Genomic DNA, 15,944 nt, shown 5'->3' on the forward strand with positions numbered 1-15,944 from the left:
CGTTTCGGTAAATTAATTAACATGTACAATGTAGGCCTACAGTGTATTATTATTATCATTACCTTTGTTATTATCATTATTATTGTTACAATTGTTCATCTTCATCATACATGTATATCGTTATCATCATCATCATAATTATCATTGTCATCGTTTTTGTTGACCACTCTTATTGTTCTCTTGTGCGTTCTCACGTCTCACGTGTAAATTATTAGCCTACTGTTTATGGTTCTTTATAATTATTTTGTGTTTAACGTTATGTATACCTAAATATTGCCTCTTATCACTGCCCTAACAAACCACAGCAAAAATATTCATGCCTTCTTTATTTTAATTTCCGAAATCTAACCTGATCTAACCCAGTGACAAACTAATATATGGGAGAGGGGGGAAGGCAGTTTCATTTGTGAGGATTGGGGGAAAAAATTAACAATGGTGACAGACAAAGAGTGCTACTAGTGCTTCAACTTTAAACATTATTTTTTAAGCTTATTCTAAGAAAGGTAAGTTTTAATATAACATAATATTCGAAGTCGTTTCCACCCTCGATTTTGGTACGCTGAGACCAGTCTACTTTTCATTCAACAAACCCTGGCAGCGAGAACAATTGCGAATAGAAAAAAGGGTGGTGAAAATACTCTTCTGAGAAAGAAAGTCTGAACATACTTCTTCCTGTTTCTCTCCTTCCTTCCATCCATTCTTCTCTTCATGCTTCGGCCTTGTGTCGGTTGGTACATTCATGAGTTTATAGACTTGACTGTCTTTATTCTTTATCGTTGATGTATTGTATGATTTTTAACTAGTCATCATGAGGACCTTTAAAGGTTTTCACTTTGACTCTTTAGTTTTGTAGTTTGTAGCATTTTTAGTTGCTCGGGAAACACGAAAACTTGCAAACCCGGCGTTAATATGCCCTAGACTCTAGACTCTAGATATAGATTCTAAGTCAGTCTTAGATCGTCTATATAGCTACCCAGATCTAGATCTAGATGCTAGATTAGATTAGATGCCTCCTATACTATGCATGCTCTAACTTACTTCTAACCACATGCGATTAAAAGTAGAAATGATGCAAACTATTTTTAGGTAAGGCGCCCATCTTGTTTGACGTCAGACCAGGATACCCCTCCGATCACGTGACTACATCTAAGTATAGACAACCGCATGGCACCAAAGATGGAAGTGTCTATGTATATTATGCTTAATCTTCACAAAGTTCTCGGAATTTCTGATAGCTGATTTGATAGCGCGTCTGCGTTTGATGTCCGGTCCCGGACAGTTGTTTTTTTTCTCTTTTCCTCCTCCCGAGTGACCAACAGTTCCATAAATTATAGGCCTAATTTGTAGAGTTGCTTTGACTTTGAAGTTGTTGTTTATTTTTTAAAGTGTATTAGTGATTAAAAATGCAGGAGGGGGGGGGGGGTGGTAGATCTAAATTTAGATATCTAGATCTAGATATTATCTAGTCCTCCTGCGTCTTTACGGCAATTTTCGTGCGGTCTTCCATCATGTCCAGGTAGGCCTAATAGATCTAGATCTAAAATCTAGATCTAGATCTAATCTAGAATCTAGATCTAGAAAATCCTAAATGTTACCGAAAACACTTCGTTCCATGTTTGGGTATCCCAGGAAGTGATGACATCACATTACTAAAATAAGCAGCCAATCAGAAAGATGCGTCATTTCTAAGTTTAACGGCATGTCTTCTAACCTAACCCAACCTCTAGCCTGATCTCAAAGTCTAAGTTTCCTAAACTAAGCCTAAGCCTACTGGTAAGATTGATGAAGAATACCGGACCAGCGGACTGACTTTGCCTATGTCTCAACCTTAGGAATTCATAATTTCCCCGTTTTTGATATCTCTCAATGGAGAATCTCGGACCGGTAGATCTATTCGTTAAAATTTTGTCAGGGGGGAGACCCCCCTGAACCCCCCCTCCCCCCTCCTCCACCCCAACCACCCGCCCCACCTACTCCACTTTCTCGCGCAATAATGTACGAGTGGTCCGGTATTCTTCAATCTTCCCAGCCTACTAAACAAGCTTTTAACTAAACAACCTCATCAGTCAGCTCTATCCCATTTTCCCAGGTCTCTGATACTGATAGTAACAGTCGACAGCAGCTGCAACCATGAACATTCGTTGTGCCGCGGTAAGTCACCTTGCCTTCTTGTCCTTACTTTTACAGTAGTGTCAGTAGAGATATCTAGTAATCGAGTGTATCTAGTATTTGTATGTAGGTTACTACTAACCTTTTTTCATCTGCACGTAGTCTGTTATCACTTTTTCATTTATCAATCACTGTCGAATCTGCCTCTGTGACAGTCACCTCCTCCTGTACCTTACTATTTAAAGTTCACTTTGTTTGTGTGACACACCTTTCAATTTCGACTTTTTGTGAATGTTTTGCCTGTCCATAGCAGTCCCCATCTAACAAGTCCTTTGTCAATCAGTTTTGTTACCTGCTCCCATCGCAGTCACTACGAAAGTTTTCACTCAGCCTGTCTCTAGGCTGAGTGTTTTGTTCCATCAATGCAAAGTGAAAGAGGTAGATTTAGCAGGGCTTCACCTGGCAAGGGCAAGGCTTTTCATACTTAAGCCAGGTTTGTCACTTGGCTTTTGCCATATTCTGTGGGTTTGATCTCTGTGTGCCTCGTCTAGGTTATGTTTCCAATTTGTATTGGCAGCTTGTTGTTACTGTTGTGTGTGGGTAGGCTTCGGCTTCAGTCCCAACAGACACATCTAGATTCTCAACTCCAGGCATTAATTATATGAAGTGACTATTTCTCCGAACGTTCGGAGAAATAGTGCCGATCTTTATTTCTCCGAACGGTTTCCGGCTTCCGGTCTCGTGATTTTTTGCCTATTTATTGCGAGAGTTCGGCGCCAACTTTCATTCTGCCCCTAATCTGGGAAGGAACACCGCATGGCAAGCCCGCCTACAGGCAACCTTCAGTAACACCCATCACACACCCACCACCATCATGCACATGTACACACACTAACTAAACAGGACCAACGGGCAACTTTTGAACGTATGACGAGCTGAGCTGTGGATGGAGAGACAGTGTGAGTGAAAGAGCGGGTGAAAGGAAGAATGTGCGAGTGTATCCACAGGCGACAGCAACTACAAGACGACGACACCGACCCCCCTAGCCTGGTCCACAGCTCACGAAAGAAAGGAATGCAGCTCAGGCAGTGTTTTGCCTATATTATTGTCCATGGTTCGCAGGGAGCAAGGGAATGAGTGAGATTTTCTTTGTGTGTGCCTGGAGGGAGGGGGTGGGGTATGAAAGTATTGAAAGTTATACGGACAGGGATGAGCCGCGGGAGAGAACACGGGAATTGAATGAATGAGTGAAACTGAAAGAGACGAACGACTCATGAGCCCTGGAGTGAATGGATCCTGTGTTTCTATTTTGTATACTTTGAACTGTTACTGAATAAAGGCTGAAATAAAGCCCGAAACACACACACACACACACACACACACACACTCCTCACTCTCCACTTACTACCACACACAGACACACTCACACACGCACATACATACATACACACAGGAGCAAATTTTTGGGTCTATATCTATTTCAATTTTCAAGAGCTAGTCTAGATGAGATTTTTAGAAGAGTTTAAAAACGTGAAAAAGAAAGGTTTCACAACAGAAAGAAATCAAAATTAGAACAGCCCATAAACAACAACAAACATTAACAAATAAGGGCGTGTGTCCACCTGTCCGAAGAAGATTGGCTGTTTTAACCCTAAATGTGCGTAATTTTTTTTTTTAAGTACAGGATATTACATGTAAATTATGGAATCACACACATTAAGTAAGGGGTTTTGCTAGTGTCAGTACATTGGTCGCAGCAGTGACAAACGCAGATGCCAGTTCTATGTGTCGTTATCAATAACCCTCCGTAGATCTAGATCTAGATCTAGACAGCACACGAGTGAACACAACACATTACGTTTAAGAGCAGTACCTTTCATAGGCAACACGCCATATCTGTAGCGAAAAACTGTTTGGAATTGTAGCATTTCTTTATATAAATATTTACTGCGACATTTTTTGGACCGCTTGAACCATATTGTATACGAACAATCTTTGGTAGGCCTATACTATAATTACAGATCTATATAATATCCGAAATTTACGAGAAAGGATGAGATTTCAGAGTGTTCGGAGAAATAGTGCCCAGCTTTATTTTCCCGAACGTTCGGAGAAATAGTGCCAGCCTTAATTATAATACCCTGAAACATTTTTTTTAAAGGTGGAAGAGATGTGGTTCATGATCTTTCCTATCACACAAAATCTTCAATATTACTTTATTTTACTGCTGAGTGCTGTAGGGAACAGAAAATTGGGTGGCTCCATGAAAGGGTCGTGTTGTAATAGAATCTTTGGAAAGTTAATTGTGTAACTTCAAATTTTGAACTACTTGACCTAGAGTACAAAATCTGGGGTTACAGTCAGAATTTCAACTGTGTCTTGCAGGAACAAAAAACAGCAGGCTGTGATCATTGTGATGAGTGAAGGCATGGGGGGATTTTACTTTACTTTCACTCGTCTTTGTTTTGTGAAGTTCATTGCGATATAATCTGGTATTTATTTCAGCCCGACGACTTGATGAACATGCAGCATTGCAACTTGCTGTGCCTGCCAGAGAACTACCAGATGAAGTACTACTTCTATCATGGCCTCTCCTGGCCACAGGTCTGTTCAAATGCTATTTCGTGACAGCCATAACACAACTACTTTTAAGTCTTTTTTAAAATGTTGTTTTGAGAACCGTATGACTTGAGCAAAAGTGAAATTGTCTCTATTATTGTATTTGTAGTACATGAAACAAAACCCTGCTGTATTGTGGATATGAAATAAAGAAAAGGCTTCTTTTTTTTCATACCAATACCCGGTAACTAGAAAGCAGAAAAAAAGGTATTTGGCAATTGTGATCATGACAGTGTAATCTATCTTGTTGTTTGGAAATAACAACGTCTCCTTTAAAAAAAAAAGAAAGAAACCCCAAAGTAGATATATAGGCCTACTTCCAGTAAAAGTTTTCAGTCTTTTTTGCAGATGGTGGACACCATTGGTAGGTCCTTTTTCTTTTCTTGTTTTTTTTTCTTTGTGTCTGTATGTTTTTCCTCTCCCCTGCTCTATACAGCTGTTTTTGTGTCAGTGTGCTTATTTTAACTCAAACAAACAGTAATAATTTGTTCTTTGTTTTACAGCTCTCATATGTGGCTGAGGATGAATCAGGAAAGATTGTGGGCTACGTGCTGGCCAAGATGTAAGTTCTGTCTTTCAGTTAGTCTTGAGTTGTCTTGTCAATATTTTCAGAAGCTTTCGTAATTCATCTCTTCATAGAAGTCCTTCAGATTCATATTTCTTCATAGATGCATGATTTGCCGTTCTTGATTGAAGGCTATCAGGAACGACAAATTTTGCCAACTTCCATGACATCCATGGTATGGCACAAAGCTAAAAATTACTAATTTTCACGACGTGCTAGGTGCATCAAATGGCAACGAAGGGGTTAGTGAGTGGTGTTGATAGGAATCACTGACATACACAGCTGTGAGGAAGAGTATTCAGATATTGAAGTAGAATAAATTTTGATGTTCAGTTTTTCCTCAACTTACCGTGCTTTTCTTTTAATATATCAGCATGTGATTATTGTGTATTCAGTGAAATTGGTTTTCTGTTGCTGAAGATAATGTTTGCTTGTAGAACGTCCTTTCTATAACTTCTGATTAGGTAGAAGTGGAAAGTTACAAGGCGCCACTGGGTAGGTCATACTTTTTTTTGGGTGTTATTTCTGTCTGTTTGTCTTGCTTTTTTAATGCACTTATGACTGTTATCATGTTGATACATGATTCTCTTTACTCAAATAATCCAACATGTTGGCTATAGCAACCACAGTAATGTAAACAATTGTCTTATTACAGGGAGGAGGATCCTGAAGATTCTGTTCCCCATGGACACATCACATCTCTGGTAAATTCTGTTATAATCTTATTCATTACAGTAGCAATATAGACATTTTTTACTGATTTGGATATTCCATTCTGAGACAGTGAGTGTGTGGGTGTTGTAATTGAATTTGAATTTCGACATAATATTCATCGAGCACATGCAGCCAATACCATAGATCAAAGATCTGCAATAAAACACAAATCTAGAGTACATTTGGTCCATGATGTATATGCATGTATGATGAGAGAGGTGCGTGTGTTTGTGCACGCATGTGCCTGAATAAATGTTTGTGTATTTGTGTTTGTGATTCCTTCTGTGTGTGCATATAAGCAGATATTTATTTACTTTTTCACAGTTATTGTTCTTTGTACTAGGGTATATGTAAAGCACCCCTAGAGCTGTAGGCACTACAGAAATGACCCACACTGTTATTATCATTATCATTATTATTTTATTATGATGATGTCTGCAGGCGGTGAAGAGATCCCACCGTCGTCTGGGCCTGGCACAGAAGCTGATGGACCAGGCGTCGCGGGCTATGGTGGAGAACTTCAACGCTCAGTACGTGTCTCTTCACGTCAGGAAAAGCAACCGGGCGGCCCTACATCTGTACACGGAGACGCTACGCTTTTCGTAAGTTTTCAGTTGTTGCAGTGAAGATGTTCGGCTCAGAAAATAGATTGTTGTAAAATTAGAGTTAAGTTTTAATGTTGGATTGTGCATAATTGGTGCTTGTCAGTGATTATCAGGGGAGATGGATTAGATTTTTAGAGAGAACGATTTTACACTGTAAAAAAACTAAAGCAAGCGAGCAAGCATGTACATTAGTACTCCTGGGGGGGGGGGGGAGTTCTAAGGGTTAAAACTAGGTGTAACTTTGTCTGTCTGCATGTGTATGTACTGGTAAGTTACATAACATATGACAAATGCTTGGTGGGCCCTCTGGTGTACTTTGATCCTTCTTTCCTATCAACCTTCTATCTTCCTTATTTCTCCTCCTTCTTTTGCTTGTATGCTACACTTTAGTGATACCTGTAATCTCCAGCTCTTGTATGACCTGATTGTGTTGCAAGTGCCGTAAAACTCTTACTAAAACTAAAACTAACCTGATTGTGTTGCAAGTGCCGTAAAACTCTTACTAAAACTAAAACTAACCTGATTGTGTTGCAAGAGCCGTAAGACTCTTACTAAAACTAAAACTGAAGAAGGTTATTGTTTTTCCGGTATGTTCCGTCACTCCATGTTCCTCATGTCCTCCCCAGGATCAGCGAGATTGAGCCCAAATACTACGCGGACGGGGAAGACGCCTACGCCATGAGGAGGGACCTGAAGGAGTTCAGAGACAAGGTAGAGGTTTGTCCTTTGTTACTTTCACTGTTTGTTCGTTGCGCTAGATCGTGGGTGGTTGGCGGATGCTCTGGTGTGGTTTGCTTCACGAGTCTTTCCTATCAAACATCTATCGTCCTTATCTCCCCTTCTTCTATTTTATGTTTGTTGCTCTCTTGTAACACCTCTAATCTTCTGGCGCTCATATGACTTATGCAGTTGCGAGCGTCATAAAACCTCTACTAAAACTTAAACTGTGCTAGATCGTATGTCATAGCTGATACTTTCAGGGGTGGTTGGAAGGTGCCAGTGGTGGGTCATACTTCTTTTTTTTTAAATCTTGCTTCTATATGTGAGGGTGGATGGAGGACATCACTGGTAGGTCCTATTTCTTTACTCTCCCTCTGATTTCTATGTGTCATGTCTTGCTCTTTCCCAGCTCCTGGTGACTGTTTTTGTATTCCCCTCACTCACTGTGCTGATGATGTCATAAAACATACAGACCAGCATGCACTGGGAAATCAGCAGAATGCGAAAATCATTTTGTTATGTACGGATTTCAGGCTGAATATATGAATAGACCTATATTATTTCAAACCTGGGACCTGAAAATCTGTTCGCTACTTGCCTGCTAGGGTGTATATTCAAATAAACAAAGAGAAATCTCCTTACTCTCAAACAAGAGTTCGTAATAACTTGGGAGACCGTAAGTACAAGGACCATGGGGAAAATGATAAAAGGACTTTATATTCTTGATGTTCACTGGACCAAAAATGTCAGTGTGGTAGTTGAGGTAAACCAAACAGAGCATCAGTCGGAGTACCAGTGATAGTTCTTATCATTTTTCTAATAATTCTTGTCATTTTTCAACTGGCATAATAATTCGTATCATTGTTCAACTGGCATAAGAATTTTTATCATTTGTCAAGCAACGCAATAGTTCTGACCATTGTTAATTGTTCAACACGCAACAGTTCTGACCATTGTTCACTATGTATCTGGACAGTTTGGGCTCAACGCCGACCTGGACATGCTGGCTGTGGAGGGACCTCAGGTGGACCTGGTACAGCAGAAGACGCCTGAGTAGGTCAAGGCTGTATTCAAGAGGTCATGGCTATATCCAGTAGATCAACGCTGGGCAAAAGTAAAGTTAGAACCCCCCGCCCCCCCAAACCCTCCCATGTCTTCACATATAGTGGTGATCACAGCCAGCTATTTCCTGTTCCTGTGAGACTTGAGTGCAGCACAACTACTATGACCCCCGCAGTGCCCCCGAATGTTGTGCACTAGGTGTACTTCTTCAATGTGGTGGGGGGGAGGGGGGGGGTATCCAACCTTACTTTAACCCAGCTCTATACAAAACCTCATGTCCATCAAACTCAATGAAACCTGAGAATCAGAGAAATCAATGTCTTTTTCTTCTGTAAATGCCAGATCTGAAACAAACCAAAAATTATGGTTCACCACGCTTTTATCTGCTTGGATACTCACAACAAAAATTTGTATTTTCCTGGTCTCTACCCATCACCCATCTCTAATCAAGTGTCAGACCCGAGGAATTCATTGGATGCCGGGTTCAGTTCGCTGTATAGGCCTACAACTGCTTTACAAATTGCATGTGTGTGGGGTGTTACAAATTGTGTGAGTGTGTGATGTTTCAAATTGCATGTGTGTGTGGTGTGTGATGTTACATATTACATTACATGTGTGTGTGTGTGATGAGGGAAAAGGCTGAGCGGAATGTTTTGTTTTGATGGTACAGATTGTGGGTGTTGTTCTGTGTAAGATTGTTGTCAACCGCTGTTCTGTGTATATATGGTGCGACTGACTGGGTGGGTGTGTAATGTATGTTTTCCTGTCTGTGGAATGGTTGTATGTGTACAAGAGCGTAAGTCGCCTGTCTCTGCATCTGATTGAGTTGTTTTAAAAGTTTAGAAAGTTTTAGTGTGTTGTCCATTTATAGTGACTTCAGTATCAAAATGACATGTTTGTGTTTATCTTTTATGATGAAAGATTTATGAGATGTTTGCTTTACCTTTATGTGAACAGAAGACTACTGCAGGAGCTTTTGTTATAGAAAGACGTTGAAATGTTTGGTGTGGGGTCTTCGAAATTAGGAGCGAATAGCCTAGTTTGCGGGTGCCACTGTTAGTGTTAGGTCTGGGTTTTTTGTTTTTTTTCCCTCTTTTGTCGACATTATTGTGTCGATGTGGATCTCTATACTTTAAACAAACAAATGAATTTTGAGTGAGAGCAATAGTGTTACTAAATGACTAATGTCAGTTACGGGTGGAAGGAATTTTGGTCACTCAGATTGAAATTTTTTTTTTAACTTGTGTTTTTATTTATTTTCTTTATGAATTAAAAATACTAAAAACGACGCTGACAGTTGTTTATGTTTTTGATCTGATATGTTTCGTTGTTGTGCTGTGCTGTGTGTGTTCTTTTATTTGAGTACTTTTGAGGCATCATCATCACTCTCAGGGCTGTGGAGTTAGTTCACAAAGAAATAATGTACAGTGGAAACCATAGACCCGGAAATAACAGGAAGTTTTTAAATACCCATTTTTTCCTACTCTTTGTCTTTATTTAAAGTTATCGGCAATAACAGGGCCTCATCGGAGCCCAATCGATTATAGCAGGGACAAAGGCTCGTTAACAATGTGTAAAAAGTAAGAGAGTGAGAGTAACGCAGTTATGGAGTAAGCCCTCGCAAACTACACCACTGCAGACACACACAACGGCTGAAGCGGGAGAGGGCTGCAGTGAGCTGCAGACTTCGATCTAGCCCTAGCTACACGCACACGTAATGTGTCATGTGCTGGCCTGCCACATGGTACTTGTGGCAAGGGAAACTACCCATGAATAAATACAACTGGATTAGTTCACAAATGTTTACTTCCCTTGCATTTCTGATTTAACAGGGATCCAATATAACAGGACTTTTTCTCTTGTCCCACCATCCTTGTTATATCAGGTTTCCACTGTATATATAAAGAACACTTGTGCCTACACTCCCACCTTCCCCCTAGACACACGCAGTAGTAGCCACACATGTGCTGGCCGCTAATCTGACACCTCCCAACCTCAGCACATGCTGAGCTGAGACATGTCATGTCTTAAGTTATGTGTGTGTGTCAACAATGCAGTGTTGATGTGAAAGAAGATTTCTAATTAGTCACATAAGATGTACGCAGTGGGCTTAGGCTAAGCCGCACTAAGCTCATAATGATCCACAGAGTATGTGCAATCGATGGTCTCTTGGAATTGGAATAAGAGTAGATAAGCTTCATTGCAGGAGAACAATGCGTGAAGCCATATCAGCATGGGTTGTTCACCCGCCAAGAGACTTCGATCAGCCCGATTTTGCTCATTTATGTGTTTGTTCATTGAATCCCATTTTGCTGATTTTAGATTTTAATAAATTGTTTAAAATGGGGAATCCGTCTCCTTTTGTTGACAGTTGAATCCAAGTTCGTTGTATCCGAGTTTCACGGTATTACTATTACCTTCAGATTGATTTAATCTGTGAAACAGGTAATTAGAAAGTTCCATTCTGCATTACTTCCCCTTTTCTGGGCCAGATATTGGCTATATGCCGTGTGTATAATTAACAATATGGGTGGTATACATGTACTTTTGAACATCATTTTAGAAAAAAAAAACATTTATATGATAATGATAGACAAGTATACGCACCGTATACTAATGGCCTTCCGTACAGAAGTAACACCAGGAAACTCGCATGCCACGAGGCCCAGTTAGAAGATTTAAGTTCAGAGATCACCAAACTTTTTTCAGAGTAGGCCAGAGAACTGTGAGAATAGCAAGCATGGGCCAGATGGCTACATACATGTATTCTATTTCTATTCAATACAAAGACTTGAAAGACAATATATATATATATATATACCACTACATGTACCTTTATTATACACTGAATACGTAAAAAAAAATTAAGACATCCAACCTATTGATTCATTATAAACAAAATACATCATGTAGACTGGAGCCTTAAAAAATTAATACACATTTACAACAAACACAGTATTATATAGGTATGTAGTAGTTGTAGACTCTATAGTCTTACTTTTACAGATAAGTAAAGTTTGTAATGAGATTGTTATAAATTAAACCACACCTAGTGCTCACGACTGTGAATCCCTCAAACCAAGCAGCGAAAAAAACAACGAAGAATAACATTTTAACAAATGAGATTTATGAAACTTGAGCTCAATTTAGCTTTCAACTTTTTTCAAGGTATCATCAATATTCAAACCAAAACAATTGCTTTCAAGCATGTGGATGGTTGGAGGGCGCCACTGGTAGGTCCTACTTCTTTTCTGTATGCTTCCCGGGAAGCTGAGAATGTTTCGGAGTGTTCTATGGTCTACTGGGGTAATAATATAGTGTAAAGCGCATAGAGCCTGCTGTTGAGCGGGGATATGCACAATACAAATGCTATCTATTATTATTATTATTATTATTATTATCATTATTCTGTCACTCTTTGTGTCTTACCGTCTGTCTTACTTTTCCACTTACACGAAATGACCGTCGTTGATGTTGTGTCAATGTGATTCTCTTTACGCAAACTCAAACAGTGGGTGGTTGGCAGGTGCTCTGGTGTGGTTTGCTCTTTCTTTCCTATCAAACATCTATCGTCCTGATCTCTCCTCCTTCTTACTTGTGTTTGTTACTGTCTCGTAACACCTCTAATTTTCGGCACTTATATGACCTTATTGTGTTGCAAGTGCTGTAAAACTCTTACTAAAACTAAACTGCTCTGGTGTGGTTTGCTTCTTCTTTCCTATCAAACATCTATCGTCCTTATCTCCCCTCCTTCTTTTTTGTGTTTGTTACTCTCTTGTAACACCTCTAATCTTCGGCACTTATATGACCTTATTGTGTTGCAAGTGCCGTAAAACTCTTACGAAAAAGCTTTCGTTGCTTTCAAATGTTCATCAGTCAACTGTATTCGATGTATTACCGTCCCATACTTTACTTTTTTTTAATGTTTGCCTTCAAACTCAGACATAGGGTGTTCCAAAAACTGATGCCATGCCTGTTTGATGCAGAACTTGTGTGAAATGAAAGATTTGTCACACTAAAACCGAACAAGAGAATAATAGACTACTTTAGCTAGAAAAGGACGTTTCATTTCCACTGTAAAATTCAATGGAATTATTATTTTTTTTAAATAAGACCTTAACTCTCTACAAAATCATTTTCCAAATTGTTTTCCCCAGCAGGGCGGTAGGCCAAACAAACCCGACCTTGCGGACTATAGTTTTAAAATGTAATTAGGAGCCCCTGATCCGAAGGATTTTTAAAATGGTAGATAACTCAGGGTAAACATTCTTTAAAAATTATTTGTCAGGTTACCTCCCTTCCCCTATACTGTAAACGTTTTACAATGATGGGGAAATCCCCATAGCTCTCATTGGCGAAACGAAGAAATTTATCGCTGTACATGTTGCCATCATGAAAACGACAACGCAGTCGTTCACCTAAAAATACACTTTTTACAGGCTAAACTTTCTATGCCTTTGAAACAGTGTTTCATTTCTTTTTTTTCTCCTGAGGTCGTATTTTAGTCTGAGGCTAAGGGGAAAAGGAAGTACACAAAACGTTTTATTTGAAAGTAAAAGGAAAGCGAGTAAGCAACATTCCCCCTTCTCTAGAAAAATAACAACAACGATGAAACAAAACAAAAGCGAACAAACAATAATGAACAAATTGATAATGAACTTTTCGAAAACAAACGGCGGATATTGACGCTTTGATTTTCCTGCCAGGTTTTTGCTGATTCTCTGGTGCATCACTCAAAAACGGTTTACGTCGTTCCAAATTACGTAAAAGGGGTGCTTATTTTTCATGATGTTATAGATCTAGTATACTTAACACTTTCATTATTGATCTTGGCTAGGCTACAGAGCATGTGAATGGTGAACATCAACAAATATTGTTATTTGATAATGTCAATACACATTTGAATCCAAAAAGGTAGTGTCGTTATTATGGGTATCGTCATTGAATTTTTAATGGTGACGAGTAGAGTATCGTTTGCCAAAAAGCGAGAGATTCTCTCATTCATCTATGAAATATCGTGTCTGTTTGTACTCTTTAAAGAAAGTATCTAGCTAACAATGGGAACATGATTACTACCGTATGTCAACCACGAAGATCAACAACAGAAACATAACATTAAAATTAAAGCAGATTTTGATCTTGACCTAGAATAAATATTTAGATCTAGGTGTAGATTTTAATTCTAGGTCTGGCACTGGTACATCTTTTTTTCGTTTTAAAGACATGTGCAGTTGCTGATGCAGTGGTGAACAAGGAACCTACCTTAGGGTCTCAGCATCTGGGAGGGAGGGCTTCACACAAATGTGGTGGGTGTAAAAATAGGTTATGTAGGCTAGGCTAGGGGTTAGGAAGTCATTCGATCGGTGATCCTAGATTTTTTAAATTCTTAAAGTGTGAAAATATGGGTTCTGCTGCCACTGCAAACACAAAAATCTCCTCTTTGGGCCTCTTTTTGTTCGTCTTTTGTGGCATATTTTGCTCATCTTACGGTTTACGCCAAGAGTCGAGAACATGGCTCAGCGTTTTCCCCTGTGGTGTGTGTTCCTGTACAAAACGGTCTTCCAACACAACAGAAATTGGAGAGATTAGCATGAATTGCTCATCTAGAAATTTAAAGGCACTCCCTACAGATTTTGCGGATGTTTTTCTGAACAGCTCTTTCGTTCTGAAAATAGACCTGTCAATGAACCCACTATTGTCAGAAAGTATCAGTTTGAGCGATCAGGAAGATCAGAATTTCTGCCAGACTTTCCCTGACATCGAGGACCTGTCACTGGCTTTTGATGGGTTTGAAGAAGTTCCTATTTTTCTGAAAGGTAAGAGTAAGAGCAGCTTAGCATTATAGCCCATCATGTTATTACTATTTTGTTTATTTAGAAATTTTATTTTGTGATTCCCACAGGTAGCGTACAACGGCGTAAACTTAAAACACAGAGGGAGGAAGTAATATATGACCTCCCCTCCCCCCTCGGTGTCGGTCTCTCAACTTCCTTCCCCCTGCCCCCCCCCCCCTCTCTCTCTCTTTCTCTCTTTTTCTCTTTCTCTCTCTCTCTTTCTCTCTCTCTTTCTCTCTCTCTTTCTCTCTCTCTCTCTCTCTCTCTCTCTCTCTCTCTCTCTTTCTCTCTCTCTCTCTAGTCGTACTTTTTTTTAAAAAGAAGAAATCCGCCCGTTTTCTTTACCAGGGTGTAGCAAACTCCAGGTGCTGAATCTGACCGGAAACTGGATCTCCTCCGTGTCGGCTGACCAGTGGCGGGGTCTCCATAGTTTGCGCGAGCTCCACGGCCTGGGTGTGACGTCACGTCTGTCTGTGTCTGCCCTCGCGCCCCTGGCCGGCCTTGAGGAACTGGAGCTGACCTTCACCGGGCGGCGTCTGGGGGCGGGGCTTGTCGCGGGAAACCACGCCCTTCGCCGGCTCAGCCTCACGGCCACCAAAGTGTCGCGGCTGCCGGGAAGTCTGTTTGATAATGGAAACGAGGCTCAGGGGATCCGTGTCCTCACTGTCAACGGACCTTTGGTAACTATGGACGCTCTATGGGTAGAGAGCAGATTATCTGTGAACGGACCTATAGTAACTAAGAACGCTGGGTGGGTAGAGAGTAGAGTAGTTGTGAAAGGACCTATGGTAACTAAGGACGCTGGGTGGGTAGAGAGTAGAGTAGGTGTGAAAGGACCTATGGACTAAGGACGTCGGGTGGGTAGATAGTAGAGTAGCTGTGAACGGACCTATACTATGGTAACTATGGACGCTGGGCGGGTAGAGAGTAGATTAGGCTAATTAGCTGTGAACGGACGTACAGTAACTATGGACGTTGAGTGGGTAAAGAGTAAATCAGCTGTGAACGGGCCTAGGGTAACTATGGACGCTGAGTGGGTAGAGAGTAGATTCTGGTTAGCTGTGAACAGACCGATGGTAACTAAGCACGCTCGATAGGATAACGTAGCTTACATTACTATTGGCATTAGTGTCAGAATACGGTATGTAAATATACAGACTTACAGACCTGTGGTAACTAGGGACGCTAGGCGGGATCGTACAGACCCATGGTAACTAAGGATGCCGGGTGAGATGAAGTGCATTAGCAATAGCGCTAGTGTGTACATGTATGTAGATATACAAATCCATGGTAACCAAAAACGCTTGGTGGATGGAGTACATTTCCATTATTATCCATATACACTGTATAGTGTATGTATAATATACGTTTATTTAATAGATCTATGGTAAATAAGGACGCTGTGTGGAATAGAGTACATTAATTAAATGGACCTATAGTAACTAAGGGCGCTCGATGGGATAGAATAGGTACGCACTTGTACGTTGGCTGCATCTATGATAATAATATGCAATATACAGATCTATGGTAACTAAGGAAGCTCAACGGAATATCAGTACTTCTGCAGGGGCATTTTTGTACGTATACAGTAAAGATGTACATAACATTGTGCATGTATGTATTCATCTCGTACACTTGAAAAAAAAATCAAGAATTTTCTTTTCATTTGACCAAAATGGCAACAATAACAGGCCCCCCAAAAGTGTGTGTGTGTGT

General features: G+C 40.2%; 2 protein-coding genes across 3 annotated transcripts in view; both read left to right on the forward strand.

Annotated features, from left to right (window-relative positions):
- Positions 1-654: 654 nt before the first annotated feature.
- On the forward strand, positions 655-9,683 carry LOC101853127 (N-alpha-acetyltransferase 10). Of its 2 annotated transcripts, none has more exons than XM_005109357.3 (8): positions 655-727; positions 2,090-2,151; positions 4,615-4,713; positions 5,232-5,290; positions 5,949-5,997; positions 6,449-6,609; positions 7,239-7,329; positions 8,309-9,683. In XM_005109357.3, exons 2-8 carry the CDS (start codon positions 2,131-2,133, stop codon positions 8,387-8,389), a joined length of 561 nt encoding a protein of 186 aa, XP_005109414.1. In that variant the 5' UTR covers positions 655-727; positions 2,090-2,130; the 3' UTR covers positions 8,390-9,683. The 2 variants fall into 2 exon arrangements, with proteins under 2 accessions (XP_005109414.1, XP_005109415.1); XM_005109358.3 differs by having other exon boundaries at positions 7,239-7,323.
- Positions 9,684-13,406: 3,723 nt separating this feature from the next.
- Positions 13,407-15,944, forward strand: part of LOC101854448 (leucine-rich repeat-containing G-protein coupled receptor 4) — a gene marked incomplete in the record, with an annotated part of 5,058 nt that continues 2,520 nt past the window's right edge. The window contains 2 exon segments of the mRNA XM_005109363.3: positions 13,407-14,210; positions 14,577-14,908. Of these exon segments, the coding sequence (XP_005109420.2) occupies positions 13,796-14,210; positions 14,577-14,908 (747 nt within the window).

This window comes from Aplysia californica, unplaced genomic scaffold (assembly GCF_000002075.1).
Source record: "Aplysia californica isolate F4 #8 unplaced genomic scaffold, AplCal3.0 scaffold00770, whole genome shotgun sequence".
NCBI classification, from domain to species: Eukaryota; Metazoa; Mollusca; class Gastropoda; order Aplysiida; family Aplysiidae; genus Aplysia; species Aplysia californica.

Bases quoted from the DNA above. Each gene is read 5' to 3' on its own strand.
- LOC101853127 (XM_005109357.3), top strand. From the start codon at position 2,131: ATGAACATTCGTTGTGCCGCG. The intron at 2,152-4,614 runs GTAAGTCACCTT...TATTTATTTCAG, and splicing joins TGAACATTCGTTGTGCCGCG to CCCGACGACTTGATGAACAT. The intron at 5,291-5,948 runs GTAAGTTCTGTC...GTCTTATTACAG, and splicing joins GGCTACGTGCTGGCCAAGAT to GGAGGAGGATCCTGAAGATT.